This window comes from Mytilus californianus, unplaced genomic scaffold (genome assembly GCF_021869535.1).
Source record: "Mytilus californianus isolate M0D057914Y unplaced genomic scaffold, xbMytCali1.0.p SCAF_34, whole genome shotgun sequence".
In the NCBI taxonomy this organism is placed as follows: Eukaryota; Metazoa; Mollusca; class Bivalvia; order Mytilida; family Mytilidae; genus Mytilus; species Mytilus californianus.
This window is the reverse complement of record NW_026262684.1, coordinates 882,312-909,303: the sequence shown is the minus strand read 5'-3', so window position 1 is coordinate 909,303 and position 26,992 is coordinate 882,312. Positions and strand designations below refer to the sequence as shown.

Here is a 26,992-nt window from a genome sequence, read left to right as displayed (position 1 = left end):
TTTTGTAACAAAGCTTGCATATTTTAATATTCAAAAGTTCTTTAAAGAAGTGTAAAACATGGGATTAACAGAACGTTGCATAATTTGGTTGATGCTGTCAATAGTCAAATCAGTCAACACGAAGACAATTGGTATGTTTATCTTAGTAACAAGTTATTTAATATACTGATAATACTTCAAAATGTTATGTTTTGCACTAGGATTTTCTGGGGTTTTTTTTCCAAAGAAATACAAAGTAAAAAAATAATTTTCATTGTTGCACTTTTATTAGTTGTATTAATATTGTTATTACGTTTGAAATTAAATGTTCTGAAATCAAATCTATTAAATAAAGACAAACAATTACTTTTATTATAACCAAGTCAAAACGGGCTATTGGTACTTTACGGAACGGAACGGAACGGAACGGAATTTCTTTTAAGGTATCCATAGGGGCATCTATCAAAATTTAGAAAAATCTTTAAAACAAAATTAACTTTACGGTTTTCAATATACAGATAACACAATTGAATACTAAATCTCATCTTCACATGTAAAATGTGTAATTATGTATTAACATCAGGAAATATCCTGTAGATGTACATTCATGTCCTGTAAATTATCATGAATTTGACGCATTGGCAGGTCAGAGAAAAAGTCTTACTCCTTTCATTCCGATTATGATATCTTAGAAGACAGACCTCAGGTCGTCTTTTCCGACGATGATTAGAAACATTGATTCTGATATAAACATCTAAAATTTATTATTCCGTTCCGTTCCGTTCCACAAAGTACCAATTGCTAAGAGGAATTGATATTTAACGGAATCGAACGGAACATCTATATTAGTATAATAAAAGCAGTATGTTATATCAAATTTGGAATGATTTGCTCGAAAATTCTTCATTTAGTTTGTACATGTTGTGTATTATAATCTGTTGGTACTGAATACATGATTGGTTGATTGTTGGTGTTTAAATGCCATTTTTAAGCGCCACTTCTGGGCTATTTCGTGGCGGTCAATTTGTATGGTTGGCGGAAGCGGGAGTACCCGGAGAAAACCACCGACCTTCGATAGGAAAACTGATAGTCCTAGCTTGTATGTGTGTACTGGTAGATTCCTCCTTATTCGGAGCACCCCTCGAGAGCTGCGAGGGTACAGTGGAATCCATGCATGTACACTCCCTTTCGGGATTAATAGAGATGTGTCGCTAACGTATTTACAACAATAATTACAAGGACAATCCCCACCCCAACACTAAAAGGGAGTGCTAGGACACCGGCAAGTCTGTTATTAAGATTGGAGTCGAGTGCCCCCGCACGAGCGAGGTTCAAACTCACAACCTCAGTGTTGACTGGCTAGTGATAACAGTAGTAGAACTACCTTTTTCTCTTGATGCTACTTAGACCACTTGGCTACCGAGGCCCCTACCTGAATATATGAAAAATACGATATAGACTTGCAAATCCCTTTCGAGACATACAAATCAAAGCGTCTTAATTCATATGCGTGATATATGAATATAACATTGTATTGGTATTGTATTGAAGCAAAGAGACAACACTAGGCGATGTATTGTTGATCAAGGTGAATATGAATTAAACTTTTTGATTTATTATTCCGTTCCGTTCCGTTCCGTAAATTACCAATTGCTATGAGGAATTGGTATTTAACGGAATCGAACGGAAACAAACATCTATAATATAATAATAGCAGTATGATAAAAAAATTGTCTGTCACATCTTTTTTTGGCATAAGTGGTAAGTGTTTTAGTGTTTATTCTATTATATTTGTTAAATTAAATTTGGAATGTTTTGCACGAAAATTCTTCTATTATCTTGTGCATGTTGTGTATAATCTGTTGGTACTGAATATGTGAAAAATACGGTATAGAATTGCAAATTCCTTTCGAGACATACAAATCAAATCGTCTTAACTCATATGCGTGATACAAGAATAATGCATTGTATTGTCGCAAAGATTACATACACATAGACAACATTAAGCAATGTATTTTTGATGAAGTTGAATCTGATTTAAACTTTTTAATTTATTATTCCGTTGGATTCCGTTAAATACCAATTCCTCATAGCAATTGGTACTTTGCGGAACGGAACGGAACGGGATAATAAATTAAAAAGTTTAAATCAGATTCAACTTCATCAGTGTTTCTAATCATCGTTAGAACGGGCGATGGAAGGCCCTCTTTTAAAATATAATTACTAATGGAAGGAGAAAGAATTTTTATCTAACCTTCATTTGTGTTAAATTCATAATTATTGATCACGTCGAGAATGCTATCTTATAAACACTTACCACTCATGCCAAAAAAGATGTATCAGATAATTTGTTTTTATCATAAGTTGCTCTAATTATATTAGATGTTCGTTTCCGTTCGAATCCGTTAAATACCAATTCCTCATAGGAATTGGTACTTTACGGAACGGAACGGATTAAAAAATTAAAAAGTTTAAATTAGATTCAACTTGATCAACAAAACATAGCTTAATGTTGTCTATTTCTATGCAATTTTTGCTACAACATGGAAAAAGTAATAAAAGAATTTTCGAGCAAATCATTCCAACTTTGATACATCAAAAATTGTAGAATAAATACCAAAACCCTTACCACTCATGCCAAAAAAGAGATGTCCGACAATTTTTTTCATCATACTGCTATTACTTAGTATTATATTATAGATGTTCGTTTCCGTTTGATTCCGTTAAATACCAATTCCTCATAGCAATTGGTACTTTGCGGAACGGAACGGAACGAAACAGAATAATAAATTAAAAAGTTGTAAATCAGATTCAACTTGATCAACAATACATTGCTTAGTGTTGTCTATTTCTATGCAATCTTTGCTACAATACAATGTATTATTCATGTATCATGCATGTAAATTACGACGCTTTGACTTGTATATCTCGAATGGGATTTGCAAGTCTATACCGTACTTTTCATATATTCAGTACCAACAGATTATACATAACATGCAGAAACTAATAGAATTTTCTAGCAAATCATTCCAAATTTGATATAACAAATATTATAGAATAAACACCAAAACACTTACCACTCATGCCATAAAAGATGTGTCAGACAATATTTGTTTATCAAACTGCTTTTATCATATTATAGAAATCGGTTTCCGTTCGATTCCGTTAAACACCAATCCCTCAGATCAATTGGTACTTTGCGGAACGGAACGAAACGGAATGACAAAATTAAAAAGTTAAATTCAGAATCAATGTTTCTAATCATCGTCGGAAAAGACGACGGGAGATCTTGTCTTCTTAGATATAATTACGAATGAGTAATTAAAAAATATTACTCCTTTCAAGCGTAGCTATATCTAAGAAGACGAGACCTCCAGTCGTCCTTTCCGAAGATGATTAGAAATTGATTCTGATTTTTGGTTATTGAATGCATTTCTAGAACACTTACCACTCATTTAAAAAAAAATAGTTCTAAGATAATTTTTGTTTTATCATACTGCTATAATTATATTATGAATGTCTGTTTTCTTCCGTTAAATACCAATTCCTCAGAGCAATTGGTACTTTGCGGAACGGAACGGAATGACAAATTATTTTTTTTTAAATCCAAATCAGTGTTTCTTACCATTGTCGGAGAGGACGACAGGAGGTCTAGCTTGTCTTCTTAGATATAATTACGAATGAGTAATACTTTTTGTCTGACTTGCCTATTTCATATAAATTATTGATTCGGTTATTGAATGCATATCTAAAACACTTACCACTTATTTAAAAAAAGAGGTGTAGGACAATATTTTTTTTATCATACTGCTATATTATATTATAGAAATCTGTTTCCGTTCCATTCCGTTAAATACCAATTCTTCAGAGCAATTAGTACTTTGCGGAACGGAACGGAACGGAATAACAAATTTAAAAAGTTAAATTCAGAATCAATGTTTCTAATCATCGTCGGAAAGGACGACGGGAGATCTTGTCTTCTTAGATATCATAATGAATGCAAGGTGGAAGACTTTTTTCTCTAACCTGCCAATGCGTCAAATTCATGAATATTTATCAGGACATGAATGTACATCTACAGGATATTTCCCGATGTTATACATTATAACACATTTTACATTGTGTTATCTGTATATTAAAAACCGTAAACAGAGAAATTTAAAGTTTGTATTGTTTCAAAGATTTTTCGAAATTTTTATACACACCCCCTATGGATACCTTAAATGAAATTCCGTTCCGTTCCGTTCCGTAAAGTACCAATAGCCGTCAAAACGTTCACCAAAGAACAAATCCCAATAGTTAAATTGGGTGATATCGATATTCATCTTATACTTAACATTTTTGTATTTGTTATGAATAATATCACGAATAAAAAATGTGTAGTAAATTTTACTGATTCTGCATTCATATACTACATAAAATAAAAAAAATAAAGATATATATAGAAATAAACTACTGTTTTTAACATTGCACATGTGTCTATACATCACGATAAGCTGTACAATTTAAATCCTCCTGAGTCTAAAAGTGTAGAATGTGTTTCAGGAGACTATAAAAGTCCTGCCATCAACAACAATCCCCTCAAACGACTAAAGCACATTCAGGCATGGCAAATTAAAATTTGTCATTGACAATCAATTACATGGTTCATGACTTGATAAGGTGTACTAGATATCTATTCGTATGTCGTTTAATTTGTTAATAGCAATTAAAGTTAAAACTGAGATTGGAAACGGGGAATGTGTCAAAGAGACAACAACCCGACCAAAAAGCATAAAAAAAACTGCCCAAGGCCACCAATGGGTCTTCAAGACAGCTAGAAAATCCCGCACCCGAGGCGGGCTTCAGCTTGCCCCTAAACAAAAATGTGTACTTGTTAAGCGAAAATGAATGTCACAATAAACTCCGGAACATATAAATGAACCAAAATTGAAAAACTATATACAAGACTTACAAATGCCAAGGGCTCCTGATTTGGGACAGGCGCATACATGCGGCGATGTCAAACATATTTTGTGAGATTTCAACCCTCCCCCTATACCTCTAGCCAATGTAAAATAAACAACAGTATCGTAACTTTGTCTCTTCTGATCAAGTTTATTTAAAGGTTTCAATGGTTAGATTTTGAAGTGAATGACGACATTTTTGCGCTTTGTATAGAATATTACCATAAAAGATTGGATGTGAAATACCTGAACGTATAAGATGTCTGCACGTTGATTAAAGTTCTATGTCAAAATGAAAAAATGGATGAAAAGTTTACCAATTTAAGCTCACAGGACTCGTGTTACATAAATAATTTTTTGTAAGTTGCAATGACTTTTAATGATCAGCATGAGTAATTTGCCTTTGTGATCTATTGTGTTTAATTGTTCCCCGTGTGCCTGCTCCTTTTTTATGAATGTTGCCTTCATGTAGAATGTGGTTCATTGTCATTATGTGTCTGCATTTTTATTTCACATGTGCTCGTAGCTAATTATTCGATGTCTCGTGCACAAAACAAAAATGCAAGCTATTTTTTTTAATTTCTGGTTCGTCCGAAAATTTGCACACCTACTTATACACTCTCTAACAAAGAATGTAAAAAAGGACCGTGAACTTGTGATAGTAGCAAAAACGAACTTACAAATAAAAAACAAAAACATACTGTATTAATGTATGAATTGAAATTCTTTGTTCCTCCCTGCTTTTTTTGCGATTTTTCAACAAAATAAGCTGCGAAATGGTGACGCAAAAATGATATTTCATGTATTACTGAAATTATAATTCACTTATATTTGTAGTCACATGGAATGTTGAGCCAAACATAATACATATTGGTAAAAACATGAGCCTTGTTTGCACCGTCTATGGTGTAGAAAACCTCAACAGAAGCTTGACAAGACAGTGGTCTAAAGGACACGAACTTATTTGCTATAATGGTCATCCTAGAGATCCTTTGAAATATGCAGAAATACTATTAAATGGAAATCAGTTTAAGCTGCAGATAAACAACGTGACAGATTCAGATTTAAATTGCAAATACCAATGTCGATACAGTTTCAAAACGGAAACAAAGAAATTAGGAATCACTTCAGATAATTTTGAATGTAAGTAAGAACTTACATGATTATGAATATTAGGATGGTTAAATTTGAATTGAAATAAAGAAAGAATTGTTAAGTTTGCAATACTTGTACATCTTTTTTGTCTCTTTGTGAAGTTCGAAAATGTAATTGATTTGCCTTGAATGTACCGAACAGTACTAGCATTCCACTGTAACCCCTTCTGAACCTATAACTAATTTTTCATTGAAATATTTGTGTTTGCCTAACGTCAATACTTAGCATCAAAATAATTTCTGAACACAAAAAAAGTTATGTTGAAAAGATCAGATAAAAGACTTTTTTGTACGTTTAGATTGAAAAAAATGGTTTTATATTTAGAAAATAGACAAAGACACAATAATTGTTTTTGTCAACAATTATTTGAGAAACAAAACCTATTTTGACTGAACCTTACAATTACGTCTGCCTGAAATTGAAATAATATCAAAAATACTGAAATAAATATTAGGAAACAGAAGTCCCTTTCTTCTCAATGAACATGGTTTTAATCCTTTACACTTTTTTAACCAGATGTTAATTTTGATAAATACACGGTAGGTATAGTGTCCGGCAGAGATCGTATTTTTGTTCGACTGAATCGGTCCACTTTTTTTCGAGTGTAGATCGGGTTTTTTCGATCAGGTCAATTACCTGCTATTTCGCAATTATAATAGTTTTATTCATGACTGTTCATCTTATTTTAAATACTATATAAGTTTTAAGCGCAAAAGACGCACAATTTCGTTGTATTTAGCCTAAAATTCAGTGTTTTGCATTGTCCGTGTTTTTTCGAGAGCAACAGTTCAAACTTCCGCGTTTTTAAACAAATTATTAGTCCGGGTTTTTTTGAAGAAAATGTGAATAAGAAATAAGTCATTTTAGTCTATAACTGTAATAAAGTGAAGGACAATATTATATATTACCAATAATTCACGAAAAAACATCTTACAATGTTGATAAAATTAAACCCTTTTCAATTTAACGACAACTTTCTGTTCTGAAAACATTTTACCGTAACCTAGCAGTATTACGATATATAAGAAATTAATGGGTCCGTTTGAAACGGTCTTAAGAATCGAGTACAGGGACTCAATTTTTTTTAATTTCATTGCATGCTACCTTTGTTTTTAGTCAATAATATTTAATGATTGATATATATAGCAGTGACGAAAAACATAGGAGCAAGAAAACTAAGGAAAAAGTGTAAACAATCAGAAAAATGCAATATACATCCAAATATTCTACTAAAAGAGGACCCCCTTAAGAATTGATAAATTAAAATTATTTTAACATTTGTATTGAATGGAATATCTGGTTTAAAATGAAAACAACACTTTATGATTTTATGCTATATGACCAAAAGGACATAAAAACTGATGGAGTTGAAACCTTAGCCTCTTTATAATTTTTAATTTATTAACAGACAATTCTAAATGATTCATTGTGGCAAATGTGTCATGCATGTTCAGGACGAGAACAATTTAACAATAAATCCAAAAAGTAGTTACTGTAACAGAGGACGTTCGGGATAAAGGCCGAGAAATTTATACTGCCACTGAAAATCAGAGTATATTGGATATGGACATAAATGTTGCCTTGCAACAGGCCACCTACGGATCCTTCAAAGAGCTGTTGCAAGGGTACGTTCTCAAAGTGCAATGAGCGTAGCACTCTCTCTACACGCTCCATTCTGACCGGACGTGGCTGCGTACTTGAACATCACACACATCCAAACGGACGTTCCCCTTTGGCAAGGAACGGTCGATAAAAAATAAATTTGCCAAAATTTCCATAAAATTAAATATTTGCCAAAATTATGAAAATTAAAATTTTGGAAAAAAAAAAAAAAAATGATTTTAGATTTATTTAAAAAGAAATAAAATTTTGAATTTTTTCCCACAAAAAAAAAAAAAAAACAAAAAAACAAAGGAAGAAGAAAATATTCTCGAATATTTCCAAAATAATAAAATTTCCAAATTTTCCGAAAAAGAAAAAGAAATTAAATAGACAATATTATAAAAATGCACAACAACGTCGGTGTTGAAAAATGTATATTTGAAGTTGGTCATCATAAGATTTTTTTTTCTATTTATTCCCGGGAATAAAAAATGTAAACGAACGCTTAATAGGAAATAAATTCGTTATATATCTCGGTGAAGTCAGGGGTGTACTGAATTTTACATTGATGTTTAAAATGCATACGACCTTCGGCTGCGCCTCAGAGTGTATATATTTTCAACATTTTTTAAATTCTGTACACCCCTGATTACAGCAAGATAGCTAATATTTCCATCAAGACAAATAGTAAATGAAACATTAAGGATATATTTTATGTAAAAAAACACATTTACCAGCTTTACACACTATGTGTACGTACGTCTCAGTCCAACATGTCTGGGCTCGCATAAAGAATGTTTACATCACCAAATATTTACTGTATGAAATCCATATCGGTACACAAACATGAAGATTGCTGAATGCAAATGAAGGATGACTTTTTGTGTCATGTACGTGTTAATACAGCATTATTAAACTGGTTTAATGTTTTGTTTCGTGCTTTGAAAAGTACTGTATTTGAACCTTTTTGTTGTTTTTTAAACGTAAATGCACTGACATATTACATTTTTAGCCATAGGAATTTTGTTTTATTTCACTTGATAAAATAAGGACACACTCGAAAAAACACGGACTGCTCTCGAAAAAACACGGATATATAAAATGAGTTTACTCTCCAAAATGTCCTTTTATTGCAAAAACAAGAATTTTTGTAAAATGCCTGTATATCTAAGTATACATAGATTCAATGTGCACATTTCTGTTGATATTTACATTGGTATGTGTATAAAAAATGCTTTAATATATATTTTGGAATAAAGCATTGTAAGGATATATTTGACGTTTTCAGAACAAAATGGTTAAGGGTTGATAATATCTTTTTATCAAAAATACTAATTTACCCTTTATGATTTTGTACATAAGGTTCGAGCATCGGTTTTCACGTTTTACCACGCAGAAAGGAAGTCTGTTTGTTTACATTTTTGATCATATGCACTCGAAAAAAGTGGCCACACTCGAAAAAACCCGATTAAATCACTCGAAAAACCATGGTCCCAGCCGGACACTATACCTATCGTGAAATACGAGTTTCAAATCGATATGAATGCTTTTACATAGTACAATATAATGGCATTTTCCCATATTTGATGACAATTGTAGATTGTTCTGTAGCACACACATGTTAGCATACGATTGTTTTCCGAAGGACATACCATTCAATCACAACTACACATCTTGATCCGTTCCATGATTCGATTGTTATGTTTAGAAGCTGCAAACAAATAATTTTACAAGATTATATTGATATCATATCCTAAATATTTTATCACAACCGTTTCGGACAATGATTTTACTCTTTATTTACAAATCTTTATTAAATAAAATATACTTCAAGATCCCCCAGAGACGGACACAAAGGCAATGGTTTACACAAACAAATCTGAAGGAAATCTGACAATCGATCTTACATTTGATAAAATATTTCCTTTGCCAAATTGTACTGCTTTCATTGAGGTAAGTTATAATATTAGTTATGCAATATTTAAACGAATGTTCAACTGTGTGCAAAGACTTATTTAGAAAATAGATTTGATTAAACTCGGGTAATACATGATGTCAACCAGTCGCTTATTTATTTTTTTAGACTTTCTTGAAACTCACTTCCGAAATGCAGAATCTGATTTCGAAATTTTTTAATTGAATACGAATTATTTCCCCTTGTTGGGAAGTACAATGGCATAAAAACTTATTTGAACCAGTGTCAATGGGGAGAAAAATATGTTTTACTTTAATTCACAAGCATTTCCAACGTTATATTGAGTTTGATTACACGTATATTGGAAGACAATAGCCCATTAACAGTTTCTGTATTTATATAAACCAAGTATTATTATCAAACTAGTATCTCAATTGTTTGTAAAACAATTGAAAGGTCTTTCCATTTAAAGTCTGATATTTGTAATGCACTCTTTACGACCTTTCATTTGAAATGCGACAAGCATAGCTTCTGAAACTTTTCACTTTTTGCACTTAATGACCATATCCACCTTAATTTTCTAGATGGTAAGTACGATATTTGTAATGTAGACTTGATGACCTTTCATTTGCTATGCGACAACACCATCTTCTAGAAAGTTTGATTTTTGTACTTAATAACCCCATCTAACTCATTTTTGGAGGAGAGGAATTTTGTATTTGAAATGTACACATTATGACCTTTCATTTGATATACAACAACCTTACCTTATGAGACTTTTTTTTGCACTCAATGACCCCACCCAACCCGTTTTAGGGGACGTCAATTTGATATTTGAAATGTACGCTTTATGGACTTTCATTCGATATGCGACAACCTAACCATCTGAGAAGTTTGAAATTTTTGTACTAAATGACCCAACCCTTCCCACTGTGATGAAAAAGGGGTTTTAAAATTTTCATTTTTGAGTAGAGCTCATTTAGACCTTCAATTTGATATACCAAATGACCGCATATGGTAAAGTGCCAAATATGATGCAATATCAATTATATAAATAGAACTTATGAAACTTACAAAAACAATGCAAAAAATGAAAATTTCAAATTGATTTTTTTGGGGGGTTTTTCATTGAATGTTTTTGGTAATTAGTCAAACATGAAACCATGTAAGACTCTTCAATTTCTCAAAATTTTAGATGGTAAGCTGTTGTTGATTCAGAAATACATGCCTCCGCGCGCATAATTTCAAACTGCATTATCTCTAAAACCACAACAAATATCTCAAATCTGCTACATGTAAGTGATAAATGATTTGCAGTTGAAGTACAACATTTTAGAATTGGACAATTCCGAGGTTCATCAAGGTCACAATGAATAATCAAATATATGATGCAATACCAAACTTAAGAACCGGAAGTCGCAGAGACATGGGACTACCACCATTCAACTCAGGACCACTTGACCTTTCAAATGTCACAAGGTCAAGGTCATGGTACACTTTGAAGGTCAAGGTAGAATTTCATCATGACCTGACATTGACCTCAAATTGAAGGTCTTTAAATACTGATCATTTTTGCAATTTATAGTAGGTTGTTACCTTTAAAAATATATACACACACTACTATACGTTTAAGAATTATTTCGTTGTAACTTTTGAACAGACGGTCGGACAGTTTTGAGCTTAATGTGTAAAATGTAGAGCTCGTCGAGAGGAACATTTTATACACAGTATGTATGCAGCAAACTCTTATCGTTTTCCTAATATGTAAGCTTGAAATTGCAGCATTATTATTTTTTGCACTCGGTGACCTTTGACCTTGGGTGCAAATTAAAGGTCACATGAATTAAAGATTATTGATGCAGGTCCAAAGTCTCTACGACTTCCGGTTCTCAAAATAGAATTTTTCAAAAATTGTGTATAATTTTTAAAGGGAAATAACTCCTTATAAGGGTTGATAACAAACTAATTGTTTATGTTTAGTTACATTGCCATCTGTTCTTGTACATGCTGCCATTTCCAATTTTCAATTCGATTCTATCTCTAATACTTTTTAAGAAAAATGCAAATTAAAGAAATTGCTTCAAGGGAATATAACTCTCAAAGGGGATGATGAAATCCTACGCAGCCTCATATGGTAAAACATCATGATTAGATCTACCTATTGTACAAATAAGGTCATGATATCATTCAAAACAACGAGGGGGACCATGTTGAAAAAAAAACAATAAAAGGGAGATAACTTCTAAAGGTGATGATGAAATCCTTAACAGGGTGATCTGGTAATATTTCATGATGAGTACCATCGATGGGCCATATTTGGTCTTGATAACTCCAATAGAAACGAGGGGAGGGCATGTTAAAACAATGCTGGAAGAAAAAATAACATTTGAAAAACAATAAGGTCTTTCCTAACGGAGTGGAAAGACCTTGATTAGATCATTAAGTATAAAAATTAGAAGATGAAGTTTGATTGCCAATACGACAACTCTCCACAAGAGACCAAATGACACAGAAATTAACAACTATAGGTCACCGTACGGTCTTTAACAATGAGCAAAGCCCATACCGCATAGTCAGCTATAAAAGGCCCCAAATGACAAATGTAAAACAATTCAAACGAGAAAACTAACGGCCTAATTTATGTACAAAATAATGAACGAAGAACAAGTATGTTACACAACAACAACCGACAACCACTGAATTACAGGCTCCTGGCTTGGGACAGGCACATACAGAATGTGGCGGGGTTAAACTCGTTTGAAGGCGCCAATCCTCACTAATATAAGGACCGAAAAACCGTTTAACAGTTACCATCCATTGATCTACATTGTATCAAATAAGTTCTACTGCCAAACACTGGAAATTTAAACTGCTTCAAATCATAATTTAGAGTAACATTGATTTCGAAACTTCTGTATCCATCTGTTTTATTAATCGTTCGGTTGTTCACAGGTATATTTAACTGCCAGAAAACAAGTAGATTATTTTGTGCGTTCTAAAAAAAATTTAAGGATGCATAAAGTCGTCGGTTTATCCGTAGGTCTTTTCAACCGTCGTCAATGTGTCTGCAACTAATGGTTTTTGGATATCAACTTGATTTATTGATTGTTGCTTCCTTTACGTCCAATGGAAATTATTGTAGCATATTCAGGACGAGAAATTGGCACTCATACCACATCTTCTTATATCTAGACTAGTTGTAGATCACTTACATATAATTTACCAGAAGCCAAGATGAAGCAAAATGTGACGTTTTTGTATAGTGTGGTAGTCAATACATAATGACATAGATGAGACCATAACATGATATGAGGTGGCGTCAATATAAAAATTTGCTTTATAGTTTTGGTTATTTATGATTTATTTGTTTTAACAATTGTTTTGTCGATTAATGGGTTTTGATAGTCCAGTTGATATATTTCATCCAAGTGCATCATACTGCTCAATGCTTTTATAATATATAGGTTGCTGCTACATGTATATATCGCTTTTAATAATATTTAAGTTTTTAAATTACATTATTTTGTTAAAGGATTCTAGTTTTCGATTTGATGCAGTAGCAACTACCAGAAATGGCAACTACTATGCTGTTAGTTTGCGCCACCAATCATCATACGATCTAATATGCAGTCAACAAGTAATAGTAGTATGTCAGTGTATTAAAGAGTATATCATACCTACAGAAAAGGTTGAAATTTGCAAACTGGAAGGTATATTTAATTTAACCCAGACAAAGAGCCTTCAGTCTTGTGGTTGTAGATGGTTATAAGCTTGTTTTTATTTCTCTGTTTTCTTTAACCAGATCGTTCATTTTATTTTTCTAATAGTTCAACAGTTTGCTTGAAACAAAAGTATACTGTCTGTATAAATTTTGATGATTCTTAAAGACCGGTTGTTGCGTACATACTCTTGTTTGTAATATTTGTTGAGAAGGAGCTGACATTTAACGCCACATTGCGTACAAAATTTCAATCCTGTTATCAATGATGAGTTTTTTTTTAATTCAACGACACCTTTTGCAATATACTAAATGAAGTTTATTTACCGAAAAATTTAACGTGCTGTTACTGTCGATCTTGATCACAAGTGTTGATAAGACTTCAAAATACTAAGCAGTGACTAATACATACACAGTCATGCATACTATATTTTTGACAAACCATGAGACATTGGCAATGCTTTATTTTTTTCTTTCACTTATGTAGGAACCTTTTACAAGATGCAATAGCCCCTGGATAACAACTATAGATATTTTAGTTCATACGATGTATAATGACTGACGTTTTCTAACGTTAAAATCATACTAGAGGTTGCACTTTGTAAATACAGCTGTTTCACAAACCACGCCTCTTTTGGGGAGATATATAATATTCATAGATAAATTGTTTTGTTTACGTACTGGTTCCCAGATATTATCTCTATTTTTCATCTCATAGAGACATAACTTGGGAATGTTACCAGTATAAATAAAAAAATATAGCGACAGCCTTGAATTCTGAGGGAGACCAACAGTGAAGGCAGGGGTAGTACAGAACTTAAGTACAAGTTTAAGCCTTTAGAAGTTCGTGGCATATAAATGTTGAAAATACGCCGCAAAGCACTATATTTTGAACTTTGAAAAAAATAGTAGTACATATGAGCTTTCCATTCTAGGATATATTTTTTTTCGAAACTTCATAGTAAAAGTGGTACAGTTTTAGCCGTAAAAGGAGTTCCTGTGGGAAATTGCATTGTCTATATTTACAGAAATGCAACCTATAGCATGTATAGGGTTGCTGTTTCAATGAAAATTGAATTGGTTTTTGTCGAGCCTGCGACTTTTGTCGCAGAAAACTCGACATAGGGATAGTGATCCGGCGGCGGCAGCTACGGCGGCGGAGGCTACGGCGTCGGCGTCGTAAGCTAACTTCTTAAAAGCTTTATATTTTAGAAGGTGGAAGATCTAGATGCTTCATACTTTGTTGATGGATGCCTCATGTTACGAAGTTTCCGTCAGTCACATGTCCAATGTCCTTGACCTCATTTTAATGGTTCAGTGACTACTTGAAAAAAAGTTAAGATTTTTTGTAATGTTAAATTCTCTCTTATTATAAGTAATAGGATAATTATATTTGGTATGTGCGTACCTTGCAAGGTCCTCATGCCCGTCAGACAGTTTTCACTTGACCTCGACCTCATTTCATGGATCAGTGAACAAGGTTAAGTTTTGGTGGTCAAGTCCATATCTCAGATACTATAAGCAATAGGTCTAGTATATTCGGTGTATGGAAGGACTGTAAGGTGTACATGTCCAACTGGCAGGTGTCATCTGACCTTGACCTCATTTTCATGGTTCAGTGGTTATAGTTAAGTTTTTGTGTTTTGGTCTGTTTTTCTTATACTGTATGCAATAGGTCTACTATATTTGTTGTATGGAAGAATTTTTAGCTGTACATGCCTGCCTAGCATGGTTCATCTGACCTTGACCTCATTTAATGGTTCATTGGTCAATGTTTAGTTTACTTGGTTAATGTTAAGTTTATGTGACAGTTGTAATAAAGCTTTATATTTAGGATTATCAACATAATATCAATGATTAGTAAAGAAGGCGAGACATTTCAGCGTGTGCACTCTTGTCTTGTAAACTGTATGAACGCCTATATTAATATTTGGTCTACAGTGTTTGAATATATATATATATAAAAACAAGTCTAAATTGAAAATATATATATAATTTATATATATATCCTAAATTGAGGTAAATTGTATGGCTTTCCAAATACCGTTTCGATTCCTAACATCACTGAAGAGACATTAATTGTCGAAATCCGGATATGGTGTACAAAAACCTTTGCACCTTTTGTTTGCGGTATATCATCTTTTCCGCAAGTTTACTAGTTTCTGTTTAGTATTAATAATAATTTTATAATTAAAATCCATTTATTACATTGGGGATCCGTTCATTTGGTAATCACCAATGGCAGTCAGCAGGGTTTAAGAACATCTGTTGTTCGACCTGTTAGTCAAATGCGTTTTGTTAAAATATACCTTTTCACTTTTTTGGTCTTTTGAAAAATGTTGTTTGTGCTGTATTTAGACCCCTCTAACAAGAAATTTGTTTTGCATGCACACGTATAAAAATTGCGGTTTTTATCCAACGCAATCATAGGTTTGAACGTTGTTTTCAATTTAGACTTGTTTATATATATATATCTATATATATATAGATATATATATATATATAATTATATATATGTCATTATGATAGTTGGTCACATATTTGACCTCTTCCCGCTTACTACAATTCCATTCTATTTAACTCGGAAATGAAATACCATGCGATTATTTAAGGATGTTTTGCTATATACTCTTGCTTTTGACGTTTTGTCAGATTTTCGGAATCCTCTAGTTTTATCAATGTAGTGCTAATTGAATTTTTGTCCGCTAACCCCTACTTTTCTTTTAATAATTTTGTAACATATAGTTTTAAAGCCATTTTTGAAATTTTAGAAAATCCTTCTTATTTTTTCAAAGCTTTTCATTAGAAAGAGGTGCCAATGTTAAATGTATGAAAAACCTAAAGAAAATCATTTCCCGCGAAATAATCAATTGATATTCTGCTTAAGTTCCGTTAGTAATACACTATCAATTTATAATATTGTTTAAATAACTTGTTATTTTGAAACTTAGGAGCGAACAATCTTAAGATAGAAATATTTTATCTGCTGAAGTACGAAATGTTTGTCATCATTGGTGTTTTATTTGAGTAATGTTACTCAACCTCTTGTTTTCTGTTAAGTATAATCTAGAATATATTAGTGTAATGTCTTATCGTTTTTATCCATAGGAAATATCATTCAGAATTGAGCTTATAGTTAAAAATCTTCACAGTCAATTTATGTCCAGCTAAACAATAACATAATCTAATAAAGCTATGTCCTAACAATATTGCATATGTTAAGATACCATCTACATGTATGTAACATACATACATGTATGTACAGAAACTATTGAACCTAAATTGGATCAGCATGTAGTTCAAACAAAAAAATATTTCGTATTTGAAAAATATTTTAGAACATTTTGTACATGTTGTTCTCTATATTTTTATTGATACAGTTATGAAAAACAAAAGTTTGTTGTTTGTTTTTTTGTTGGGATGATATTTCAATTAATGTGTTTGTTTGTTGGGATGATATTTCACTTAAATTAAGCCCCATTCAAACCCCTAACCCCCATTTCCGTATTTTCGTGTCTATATGTAATACTCAATTCTGGAATCAACAAATAAAACAGCAAACAAAACCAAATTAAAATATTAGCAAGAATCCGGATAAATCGAACATTCGAAACTTTTCAATTTCAACTTTGCGTATTTTTAAAATGTATATACAAGTCATTGAGGACGTTTCATTAGTTCATAGTACTGACATCACATGTGGATCTATAATTTTGTAAAGGGGGTCCGTGGCCCCGAAACTAGGCAACGTATGGAGATGGGCATGTGAAAAGTCTATGCATTTACTTTATAAGTAAACCTATGTACCTCCGTAAGCCCCCTTTGAATCCACCTCTGGACATTACAAGTATGCAAGTACTTAACCATGAATGTTTCAAATGAGAATGGTAAATGTTAAAAGTTTGTGTTCTCACTATACGATTCTCTTTCACAGTTCCTGTGTAACAGATTACTATATCTGTCATGAAGCCAATCGACAGATGTTTACTCATAATAAACGGTTAGTCAATTTATCCGTTTAATTAGAATAATGCGTGTTTTGTTAAAGGGGCACTAGCTGTCACAATCAGGTTCACCGATTTGACTCAAATTCTCATATTTGATTTATAACATACTAAAACACATATCCAAATTATAAAAAGTCTGAAATAACATAGCCAGAAACTAGTAGTACTTTTGCAAATTAATATTCATAATATGTAAATGAGAATTGTACCACGTGATAATAGTTTGAACTGGACTGGCTTGATATCATAAAAATCTTTAAAACACGGATATTATAAGTTTCCCGTCACATAGTCCTTGTTTATAATCACTCTGATATTTCCGTAAAGTTGTCAGGCGGTCAAAATCAAAACAATGAACGCGAATATTTAGTGAATTGTTCGTTTTTTTCGTGAGTTTATTCTTCTTGAAATAGGGGCATTTTAACTTAACGTGGGAACCTAGACTTCAACGACTACACATACAAGGTTTGGACTTGCTTATTCTTTGGACATTCAAGTTTCAAGTTTCATCCCCGCAACCTGTTTTTGTAATGACCTTGTTAGCCAATATTTTCAACACGAAGTTTGCAAATTTGACGTTTCAGCCATTTTTGCCTGTATTTTATACTGCAATGTTAAAAGCCTCTCGCTTCGATTTTTAAAATAGCTCAGGAACCTTGATTTTTGCAACGACAGTCATTATGTTTCGTTTAAATGGTGTATATTGTTGTGTATATTTATTTTCTGTCCCCGCAACCTGTCTATCACTTAAATTAAAGTTAAAACAGACATATTTTTTAAAATTCCCTATCATTTCAATATAATTTCCGTGACCCGTATCCGATTTCTTTAGTATAATATTCAAATAAGCAAAGTGGCGTTGATTTCTGGATATGAACAGTTTACAATGCATATACATGTACTACATGTAGCTAACATATATCAGAATTTTGTGTGTATTTTAATCTAAACGCCATCTAATTAACTATAGAGATGACCTCCGAAAACTGACGACGGTCACATAACACGATATAAACATAAACGAAAATATAAAAAGATAGCGACCTCGTGCAATTGGATTTTTCAATGTCTGTTTGATTTCATGTTATCGTTTTTTCCTGTAAAAAAATGGGTTTTTGTTGATCGAATCAGTCAATCAAATGATTTACCTTTGTTTCAATTTCAATGTTGACATTCTTTTCCTTTTAATAACTGAACACACATAACGCATGCGTAATCCATCTCTAGCTAAGGGATTAAATTGAAGGTCACATGAATACGGATTCAATGAGGTCGGATTATTCACTTGCATGTGATATTTCATCATTGATGTTTCTTAGCTTATTTTGACAAAATTGAACCATACTGGCTGCTAAAAGCGAATTATCATTTAAGTGCCCCTTTAACAATTAAAATTAATAGAGTAATGATAACATGTATGTGTTTTATGAGAAGATACTATAACATGTTTTTGTTTTATGAGCAGATACCGCATGGCAAAAATCACGAGGAGCAAAGTTTTAGCATAGATCAACCACATACGAGACTATACCTACTTTTGAATTATTTCTACGGGTTTATGGTTCATAAATAGAATTTGTAACTGCGAGATATATAAACAATAATGCTAAGTTTTTATTGTACAGAAAATTAATACATTTTTTATTAGATAGGGATGATTGACTGACCTGCTGCTGAATGTATATGGATACATGTTTACAACAATCGAAATTAATTTCGTGTTACTACGTTGAATCAACTTTTAAATTAAATTACACTGACATTTATTGCTTCTAGAAATCAGATGTTAATGTTTCGTTTGTTACATTGTAATTTTAGTAAATATATTAGCCTTTTACAGAAAACAGAAGATCAAGAAATAGTGCGGTACTTGCAGCATATATTGTAACCATTATAACTGTTACAGCAGTTGTATCAGTTTTGATATACATGTATTCAAAACGAAAGAAAAGGAAAGAAAAATGTAAGTTTTTTAAAGGTCTTTTTTTTTTTTATTTTGCTTGTAATAACTGTACCACTACATTCAGAATGTAAAATACGAAGATAGATGTAATCGTTCTTTGATTGATTGATTGTTGGTTGCTTAACGTCCAGTGGCAAATATTTCATGCATATTCAGGACGATGTAATCGTTTCTTTGATGTTTTGGACTGACGCCAAATAGTAACTATGACTAATTTGCGTCAATAAGTATGATTGTTGAATCATAATGCTAGTTCTGCGATGTTACAGAACAGTGTGTAATAGTCTTTTTTCCCAGCCAAGAGTAACTAGCATATACATCTACATATAGCAGTTTTGTTGTCGGTTGGTAATATCAGATTGGCACTCATACCACATCTTCTTATATCTATATAGTATATACATGTCAGCTTTGATATCAGTTGTACCATCAGCAGTATGCCATTATGATATTAACGCGAGATCTCTTTATCATAATTATACATGTTCTTCAACTTATAAAAAAAAATTGCAACAATTGATTTAATTAAAAAAAAAGGCTATCGGAACAAGAAAGTTTATACTGCAAGTCAACTCCATAGGCAGTTGAATATATATGAGATTACATGAATTAAATATATGTTTAACCATAGAAAACTCAAAAGTCATTAAATTGTTTAAGAATGTTACACTGATATTTCGTACTACAAATATCTACTTGAACAATTTAGACAAACCGCAATTCACTGCAAATGATGTAAGAGTTTGAACTGGGTGGCACTTTCATATAACATTCAAAAGTTTAAAAAATCCGAAAAAATCCATCTATTTCTTTTATTTGTTTTGCATTTTTGTCGAGCCTGCGACTTTTGTCGCAAAAGCGAGACATAGCGATCCTACATTCCGTCGGCGTCGTCGGCGGCGGCGGCGGCGGCCACAAATATTCACTCTGTGGTTAAAGTTTTTCAAATTTTAATAACTGTCTTAAACTATCCTGCATTTCAACCAAACTTGGACAGAAGCTTGTTTATGATCATAAGATAGTATCCAGAAGTAAATTTTCTAAAAAAAAAATCCTGTTTATCCATTTTTTACTCATATATGGACTTAGTTTTTCTGCCAGTTAACATAACATTCACTCTGTGGTTAAAGTTTTTCAAATTTTAATAACTTTCTTAACTATCCTGGATTTGTACCACACTTGGACAGAAGCTTGTTTGTGATCATAAGATAGTATTCAAAAGTAAATTTTGTTAAAAAAAAATCCTGTTTATCCGTATTTTACTTATAAATGGACTTAGTTTTTCTGCCAGTTAACATTACATTCACTCTGTGGTTAAAGCTTTCAAAATTTTAATAACTTTCTTAAACTATCCTGGATTTGTACCAAACTTGGACAGAAGCTTGTTTATGATCAAAAGCTAGTATCTAGAGGGAAATTTGGTAAAAATTTATTTCCTGTTTTTCCGTTTATTACTTATAAATGGACTTAGTTTTATTTCAGTTAACATTACGTACAGTCTGCAGTTAAAGTTTTTAAAACATTTATTAGATTCATAAACCTTCGTGGATTTTTACCAAACTTGAACAGAACTTCCTACAATCAAAAGATAGTATCTAGAGAATAATTTTAAATAATTTTTCACCATTTTTGTTGAGCCTGCGACTAACAGCAAAAGTAAGCGAGACACTGGGTTCCGCGGAACCCTTACGAATTTTTATATATTTTCCTGTTTCTGTGCCTTTCTCATTTCAACCTTTTTCATGGAAATTGTAAAGTTGAGGTGTACTTTCCGGAACATGTCGAGTGATAACATTACGAACAGACATGCCATAATAGTTGCAACCAGTTGATATTTTTTTCGTATTAGCCCGCTTAGTACAATTTCAGAAAGTAATGAATTAACGTTAAATGTATTGCTTTTATCATATTGTAAAACTTAATTAAGTATTTACTCTAACTTGATCTGTATAAAAGAATCGAGTTTAATCGTTTTTAACTGCACATACAAAATAACAATGACAAATTTAGTAGATATCATATCAACATTACAATATTTTTATGTTTACAGATGAAAGTGAATATAAAAGCAACATTACTTCTGAGGAGAGAAAAACCATGATTTGAGTTTAGAAAGGTATATTTTGGCAAACTTTATATTAAATTCCAAAATATTGTTTTAAGCTTTCATAATAATAATAAAAATTTGTTTAGAGGAACTCGTATGCAATTAATTGTTTACTTTTTAGCTCACCAGGGCCCGACGGGCCCATGTGAGCTAATGCCATTACTTGGCGTCCATCGTCTGTCGTCGTCGTCGTCGTCGTCGTCCGTCGTCGCCGTCGTCGTAAACTATTTCAAGAATCTTCTCCTCTGAAACTTCTAGGCCAAATACCTTCAAACTTTAACTGAATGTTCCTTAGGGTATTTAGTTTATAAACTGTATCCAAAGTTTTGATCCATCAACAAAAATGGCCGCCATGGCTAAAAATAGAACATAGGGGTCAAATGCAGTTTTTGGTTTATATCTCAAAAACTAAAGCATTTAGAGCAAATCTGACAGATGGTTAAAATGTTCAATAGGTCAAAATCTATTAGCCCTGAAATTTTTAGACGAACCGAACAATCCATTGTTGGGTTGCTGCCATTAGATAGACAATTTTAAGGAAATTTTGCAGTTTTTGGTTATTATCTTGAATATTTTGAAGATAAAGATGAACTGTAAACAGCAAAGTAAGTTCTACAAAAAAGTTAAATGACTAGAATTGTCAATTGAACCCTTAAGGAGTTATTGCCCTTTAAAGATCCTTTTACACAATTTGTTCATTATGTTTGCTAACATTTAAAAATCTTCTCCTCTGAAACTACTGGGCCTAATACTTCTTAACTTTAACTGAATGTTCCTTAGGGTAACTGGTTTATAAATTGTATCCGAAGTTGTGATCCTTTATTAAACATGGTCGCCATGGCTAAAAATATTGCATAGGGGTCAAATGCAGTTTTTTTTGTTTTTATCGCAAAAACTATAGCAGTTAGAGCAAACGTGACATGGAGTTAAAGTAATGAATAAGTCAAAATCTATCTGCAATGAAGTTTTCAGACCAATTGGACCACCCATTGCAGGTTTACTGTCTAAATAGTTTATTTTTATGAAATTTTACTGTTTTTGGTTATTATATTTAATTTTATGATATATAGAGAGAAAGTATAAATAGCAAAAATGTTCAGCTAAGTAGGATCTACAAATAAAACAAATGATCAAAATAGTCAGTTGACTCATTAAGGAGTTATTGCCCTTGAAACGTTTATTTTTTACATTTTTTCGTGCAAGTCTATTACTTTTTCAAAAATCTTCTTCTCTGAAACTACTCGGCCAAATACTTCCAAACTTTAACTGAATGTTCCTTAGGATATCTTGTTTGTAAATTGTATCCGAAGTTTTGATCCATCAACAAACATGGCTGCCATGGCTAAAAAATAGAACATAGGGGACAAAAGCAGTTTTTGGCTTATATCTCAAAAACTACAGCAGACAGAGAAAAAGTGAAAGGGAGTTAAAGTGATAAGGGGGTCATGATCTCTCTGTTATGAAATTTTAAGACACGTTCGACAACCCATTGTTGTGTTACTGTTGGAAATAGTTTATTGTTATTAAACTTTACTGTTTTGGTTATTTTCTTTAATATTATATTAGATAGAGAGAAAGCACAAATGGCAATAAATGTTCAGCACAGTAAGATCTATAAATAAGGCAACATGATCAAAATAGTCAATTGACCCCTTAAGGAGTGATTGCCCTTAAAACATTTTTTTTTTTACATTTTTTTGTGAAAGTCTAATTACCTTTTCAAAAATCTTCTTCTCTAAAACTACTTGACCACACCCTAAAAACTTTAATTGAGTGTTCCTTAGGGTATCCAGTTTATAGATTGTATTCGGGGATTAATTTGATCCATTCAAAAAACATGGCGGCAGTTTCTAAAAATAGAACATAGGGGCCAAATGAAATGTTTGTTTTTTTATCTCAAAAACTAAAGCAGCAAGAGCAAAACTGACATAGGTGAAAGTGTTAAACAGGTTTAGATCAATCTGTCAAGTAATTTTCAGACCAATAGGACAACTTATTGTTAGGTTACTGTCCAGAAATAGATAATTTTTAGGAAATTTTACAGTTTTGGGTTATGTATTATCTTTAATATTATTATAGAAAGTGTAAATGACAAAATTGTTCAGCAAAGTATGATCTACAAATAAGTCAAATGCCTGAAACTGAGATTGCAGGTGAGCGATATAAGGCTCTCATGAGCCTCTTGTTTTAAATATAGTACATACAATAAAAATCCAAAGTAAAAACTATTTACAAAATGTAACTATCGACAAAAATACTTTGTTTGACAGCTGGACACTAACAACGTATTCTCAAAATAGGTTCTGTATAGGTTATGACTACACTAATTTGTAGCTACAAGTAAACACATTTTTTTTAAAGTAAATTATATCCATCGTGTGATATTTTCGTCATTTTGATATAATTATCTGAAATGTATGAATATATACAGTATATTCGATAATTTAGTATCTACCAGGATATGATAATAAATCCCGATATTATTGTTGACGCTAAACAAAGTGATTGGTTGTTGAATATAGTGGCTGGTCAATGCCCAACTCCAAATATCACATGAATAGACAAATCCATAAATATCGATTATCATGGTATTGTAAAAAATCATCTGGGAGTCACGATATGCATTTTTTTTGTTGAGTGAGCGCAACGTAGGAGCTTTTAAAGGAAAAGACCTCAAATAGTGTCGAGCAGCCGATATTTTACTACATCGAGATGATGAAACCTGAAAATCGATATATCGGATTGTATTTCTGTGTTTTTTTTATGATAGAAACACAAGAAGTAACAGTCAGAAAGACAATAAGTGAGCAGCATATGCAAAATTCCATGCAAGTTTTAGTTTTTCGTCTAAGAGATCTTCTGGCAGTTATTTTTTCTGAAAATGGACAGAAATATTGAATTTTATCGATTTATTTAGTTTACTGCCGTTTTAAGATCGGCTCAACAAAATCGTTTTATTATAGTGAAACATATTTTGAATGATCAACTAATATATATTTATTTTGTTGTGTTTTAAGGTGATATTTTAAAGGCCGACGACATTGACGATGGCTTTAGAGAGGAAGCAACCCCTTTTTCGAATAAATATAGAATGCAAACGATGTTAGAAGGACAGTCACACTCCGATTCCAAAAGTATTACATGTACCTGTGTGTTCGAGTATTGAGCAATATTCCTTTATACTAGATGTCTGATGGATAAAAAATATTCTGTGATAAATTCAAATATAGGTTTACCGTGTATATTTAGAAGAAAGTAGCCTATATATTGAAAAAAGTACTCTTCTCCAACGAAACCGACCTAGTGTCATCGAGAAAAGATTACTGTAATATTTTCTCAATTATATTTAGTGCTATATGTAATGCTATAACATTGTAGAATATATGATATGTATGTGGACATCTTTATTTCATGTGTGATTAGATGTTCAAGATTAATACAAATTTTGAGTCATAGTAAGGATATTGAACTTTCAATTTGTTACACGTAATCATCTAATTACTAAAAACAATTTAATAGCATTCATCTTGAACAACTTTTCTATTAGCTACTAGGCAAACATTACCGTCGCTTAGATTCTCCATATTTTGAAGTAAATAAATTAGCAGTTGTAGCTATTGTTTCTTTATATTTTATGTAAGTTTTGTTATCAGTTGCTGTATTATGTTAGTTCTGTTTTTTGCCGAACACATTTTGTAAGCAATAAGTAAAATTAATGCTTTGGAGTATAAATGACAAAGACAAATATAGTAACCCATTGCATTAGAAAATCACAAATCTATCAGATAACATTCTCAAGATGCTCTTTAGCTACAAGTCTGCAAAGTATAACACATTTTTAAAAATGCATTTGTTTCTAATTATGCTTCCATAGTTTCATTAAATAGAACAAAAACATCTCCTCAATAATTATTTTATCATTTTCACAGCTATTAAATTTTGAAGGTCATGTAAAAGTTAAAGCCTTTCTATCACTTTCTTGGAAATATGACATGCAATTTTTGAGTTTATGTTTTTAGGATAAATATCAAGTTTATAACAGAAGTGTAAATATAAAAAAGAAGATGTGGTATGATTGCCAATGAGACAACTCTCCACAAGAGACCAAATGACACAGAAATTAACAACTATAAGTCACCTTCAACAATGAGCAAAGTTCATACTGCATAGTCCGCTATAAAAGGCCCCGAAATCACAAATGCAAAAAAAATCAAACGAGAAAAACTAACGGCCTAATTAATGTACAAAAAAATGAACGAAAAACAAATATGTAACACAGCAACAAACGACAACCTCTGAAATACAGGCTCCTGACTTGGGACAGGCACATGCATACAGAATGTGGCGGGGTTAAACATATTTGCGGAATCCCAACCCTCCCCCTAACCTAGGACAGTGGTATAACAGTACAACATAAGAACGAACTATAAAAATGAGTTGAAAAAGGCTTAACTCATCAGATGGATACAAATAGAAATACATATAACAAAAGCACAGAGTGGACGTAGCCGGGTACTTGTACATCCCAACAACAAAAAGATACCAAGTACAGATCTGAGAGTACTCGCAGTTACAGACAGCTAGTTCAAAGCCAATAACAACTAATAGAAAAAATCATGAATCTAAGACTAAATTATCAATCAGTACACATCCAACATCCAATGGATTTAGTGTAAAGACGTCATAAAAAAATCAGAGAAAAATATTACCTTGTGCAATGCCAAGATACAGGGAATCGACAGATTGTAGATCCATGAAAGTGCATATGTATTTAACAATGATATTTAGTTTGCTGTCAACTTACTGATAACAAAATCAATATTAATACCAATAAAAACAATATTCAAAGATCTAATGACAGTGTTGAATTGTAACCTTTTAGCATAAGTTTTTTTAAAGGATCGATGAGTTTTTCCAGGATCGTTTCTAAATTTCCGGGCACGGAAAACAACATCTCCGTGACTACTTTTACGCCATATTTTTAACCTTACCCAATCCATGCTCTAAAGTGTGTCTTAGAATGGACAAGATCACTGTTTATTATAAAGTCCGCAGGTCTTATATGTAACCCAATAAAAAGGTACGAATACTCATTTGTTTTATTTCTGGACATGCTTTTTTGAGCATTCATCATAATTATCTAAACCTAGTAATCTATCTTTTATAAGTGCTTTTGGCTAAATAATCTTAACTCGTGATTCCGAAATTATTTGTTCAAAGCCGAATGCCATTGCATTAAAGATCCGTAATGTTTCTAAGGAGGATTTTTTGTTTTTTAAAGTTTCACCCCAGGAAAAAAAAATGCTTATATCCATAAAGATTGCAATTCGCGATTCTCTTGTTATTTTAAATATATCCATTTATGATTGAATTGTGTAATATGTTATTATAGTTTTTATGTATTTTCATTCATTATTATCTTGTTGTACAGATGTAGATATATTGTGTGTTTTTTTTTTTAAAGTTTTATCCCAGGAAAAAAACACATATATCCATAGAGATTGCAATTCGCGAATTATGTAATATGTTATTTTCGTTTTTATGTATTTACATTCATTATTATCTTGTTGTACAGATGTAGATATACTAGTATTGTGTGT

At 32.0% G+C, this 26,992-nt stretch overlaps 1 protein-coding gene across 2 annotated transcripts; it reads left to right on the top strand.

Moving 5' to 3' along the window:
• On the top strand, window positions 1–24,991 carry LOC127736610 (uncharacterized). 2 transcript variants are annotated; one of them, XR_007999076.1, is made up of 8 exons: window positions 1–131; window positions 5,763–6,068; window positions 9,517–9,635; window positions 13,130–13,307; window positions 17,250–17,315; window positions 19,163–19,285; window positions 21,336–21,401; window positions 24,410–24,991. XR_007999076.1 is itself a non-coding variant. In XM_052247168.1 (7 exons), the coding sequence occupies exons 1-6, from the start codon at window positions 59–61 to the stop codon at window positions 21,389–21,391; spliced, it is 855 nt and encodes a 284-aa protein (XP_052103128.1). In that variant the 5' UTR covers window positions 1–58; the 3' UTR covers window positions 21,392–21,401; window positions 24,410–24,991. The 2 variants fall into 2 exon arrangements, 1 of the variants encoding a protein (XP_052103128.1); XM_052247168.1 differs by lacking the exon at window positions 17,250–17,315.
• Window positions 24,992–26,992: the final 2,001 nt, after the last annotated feature.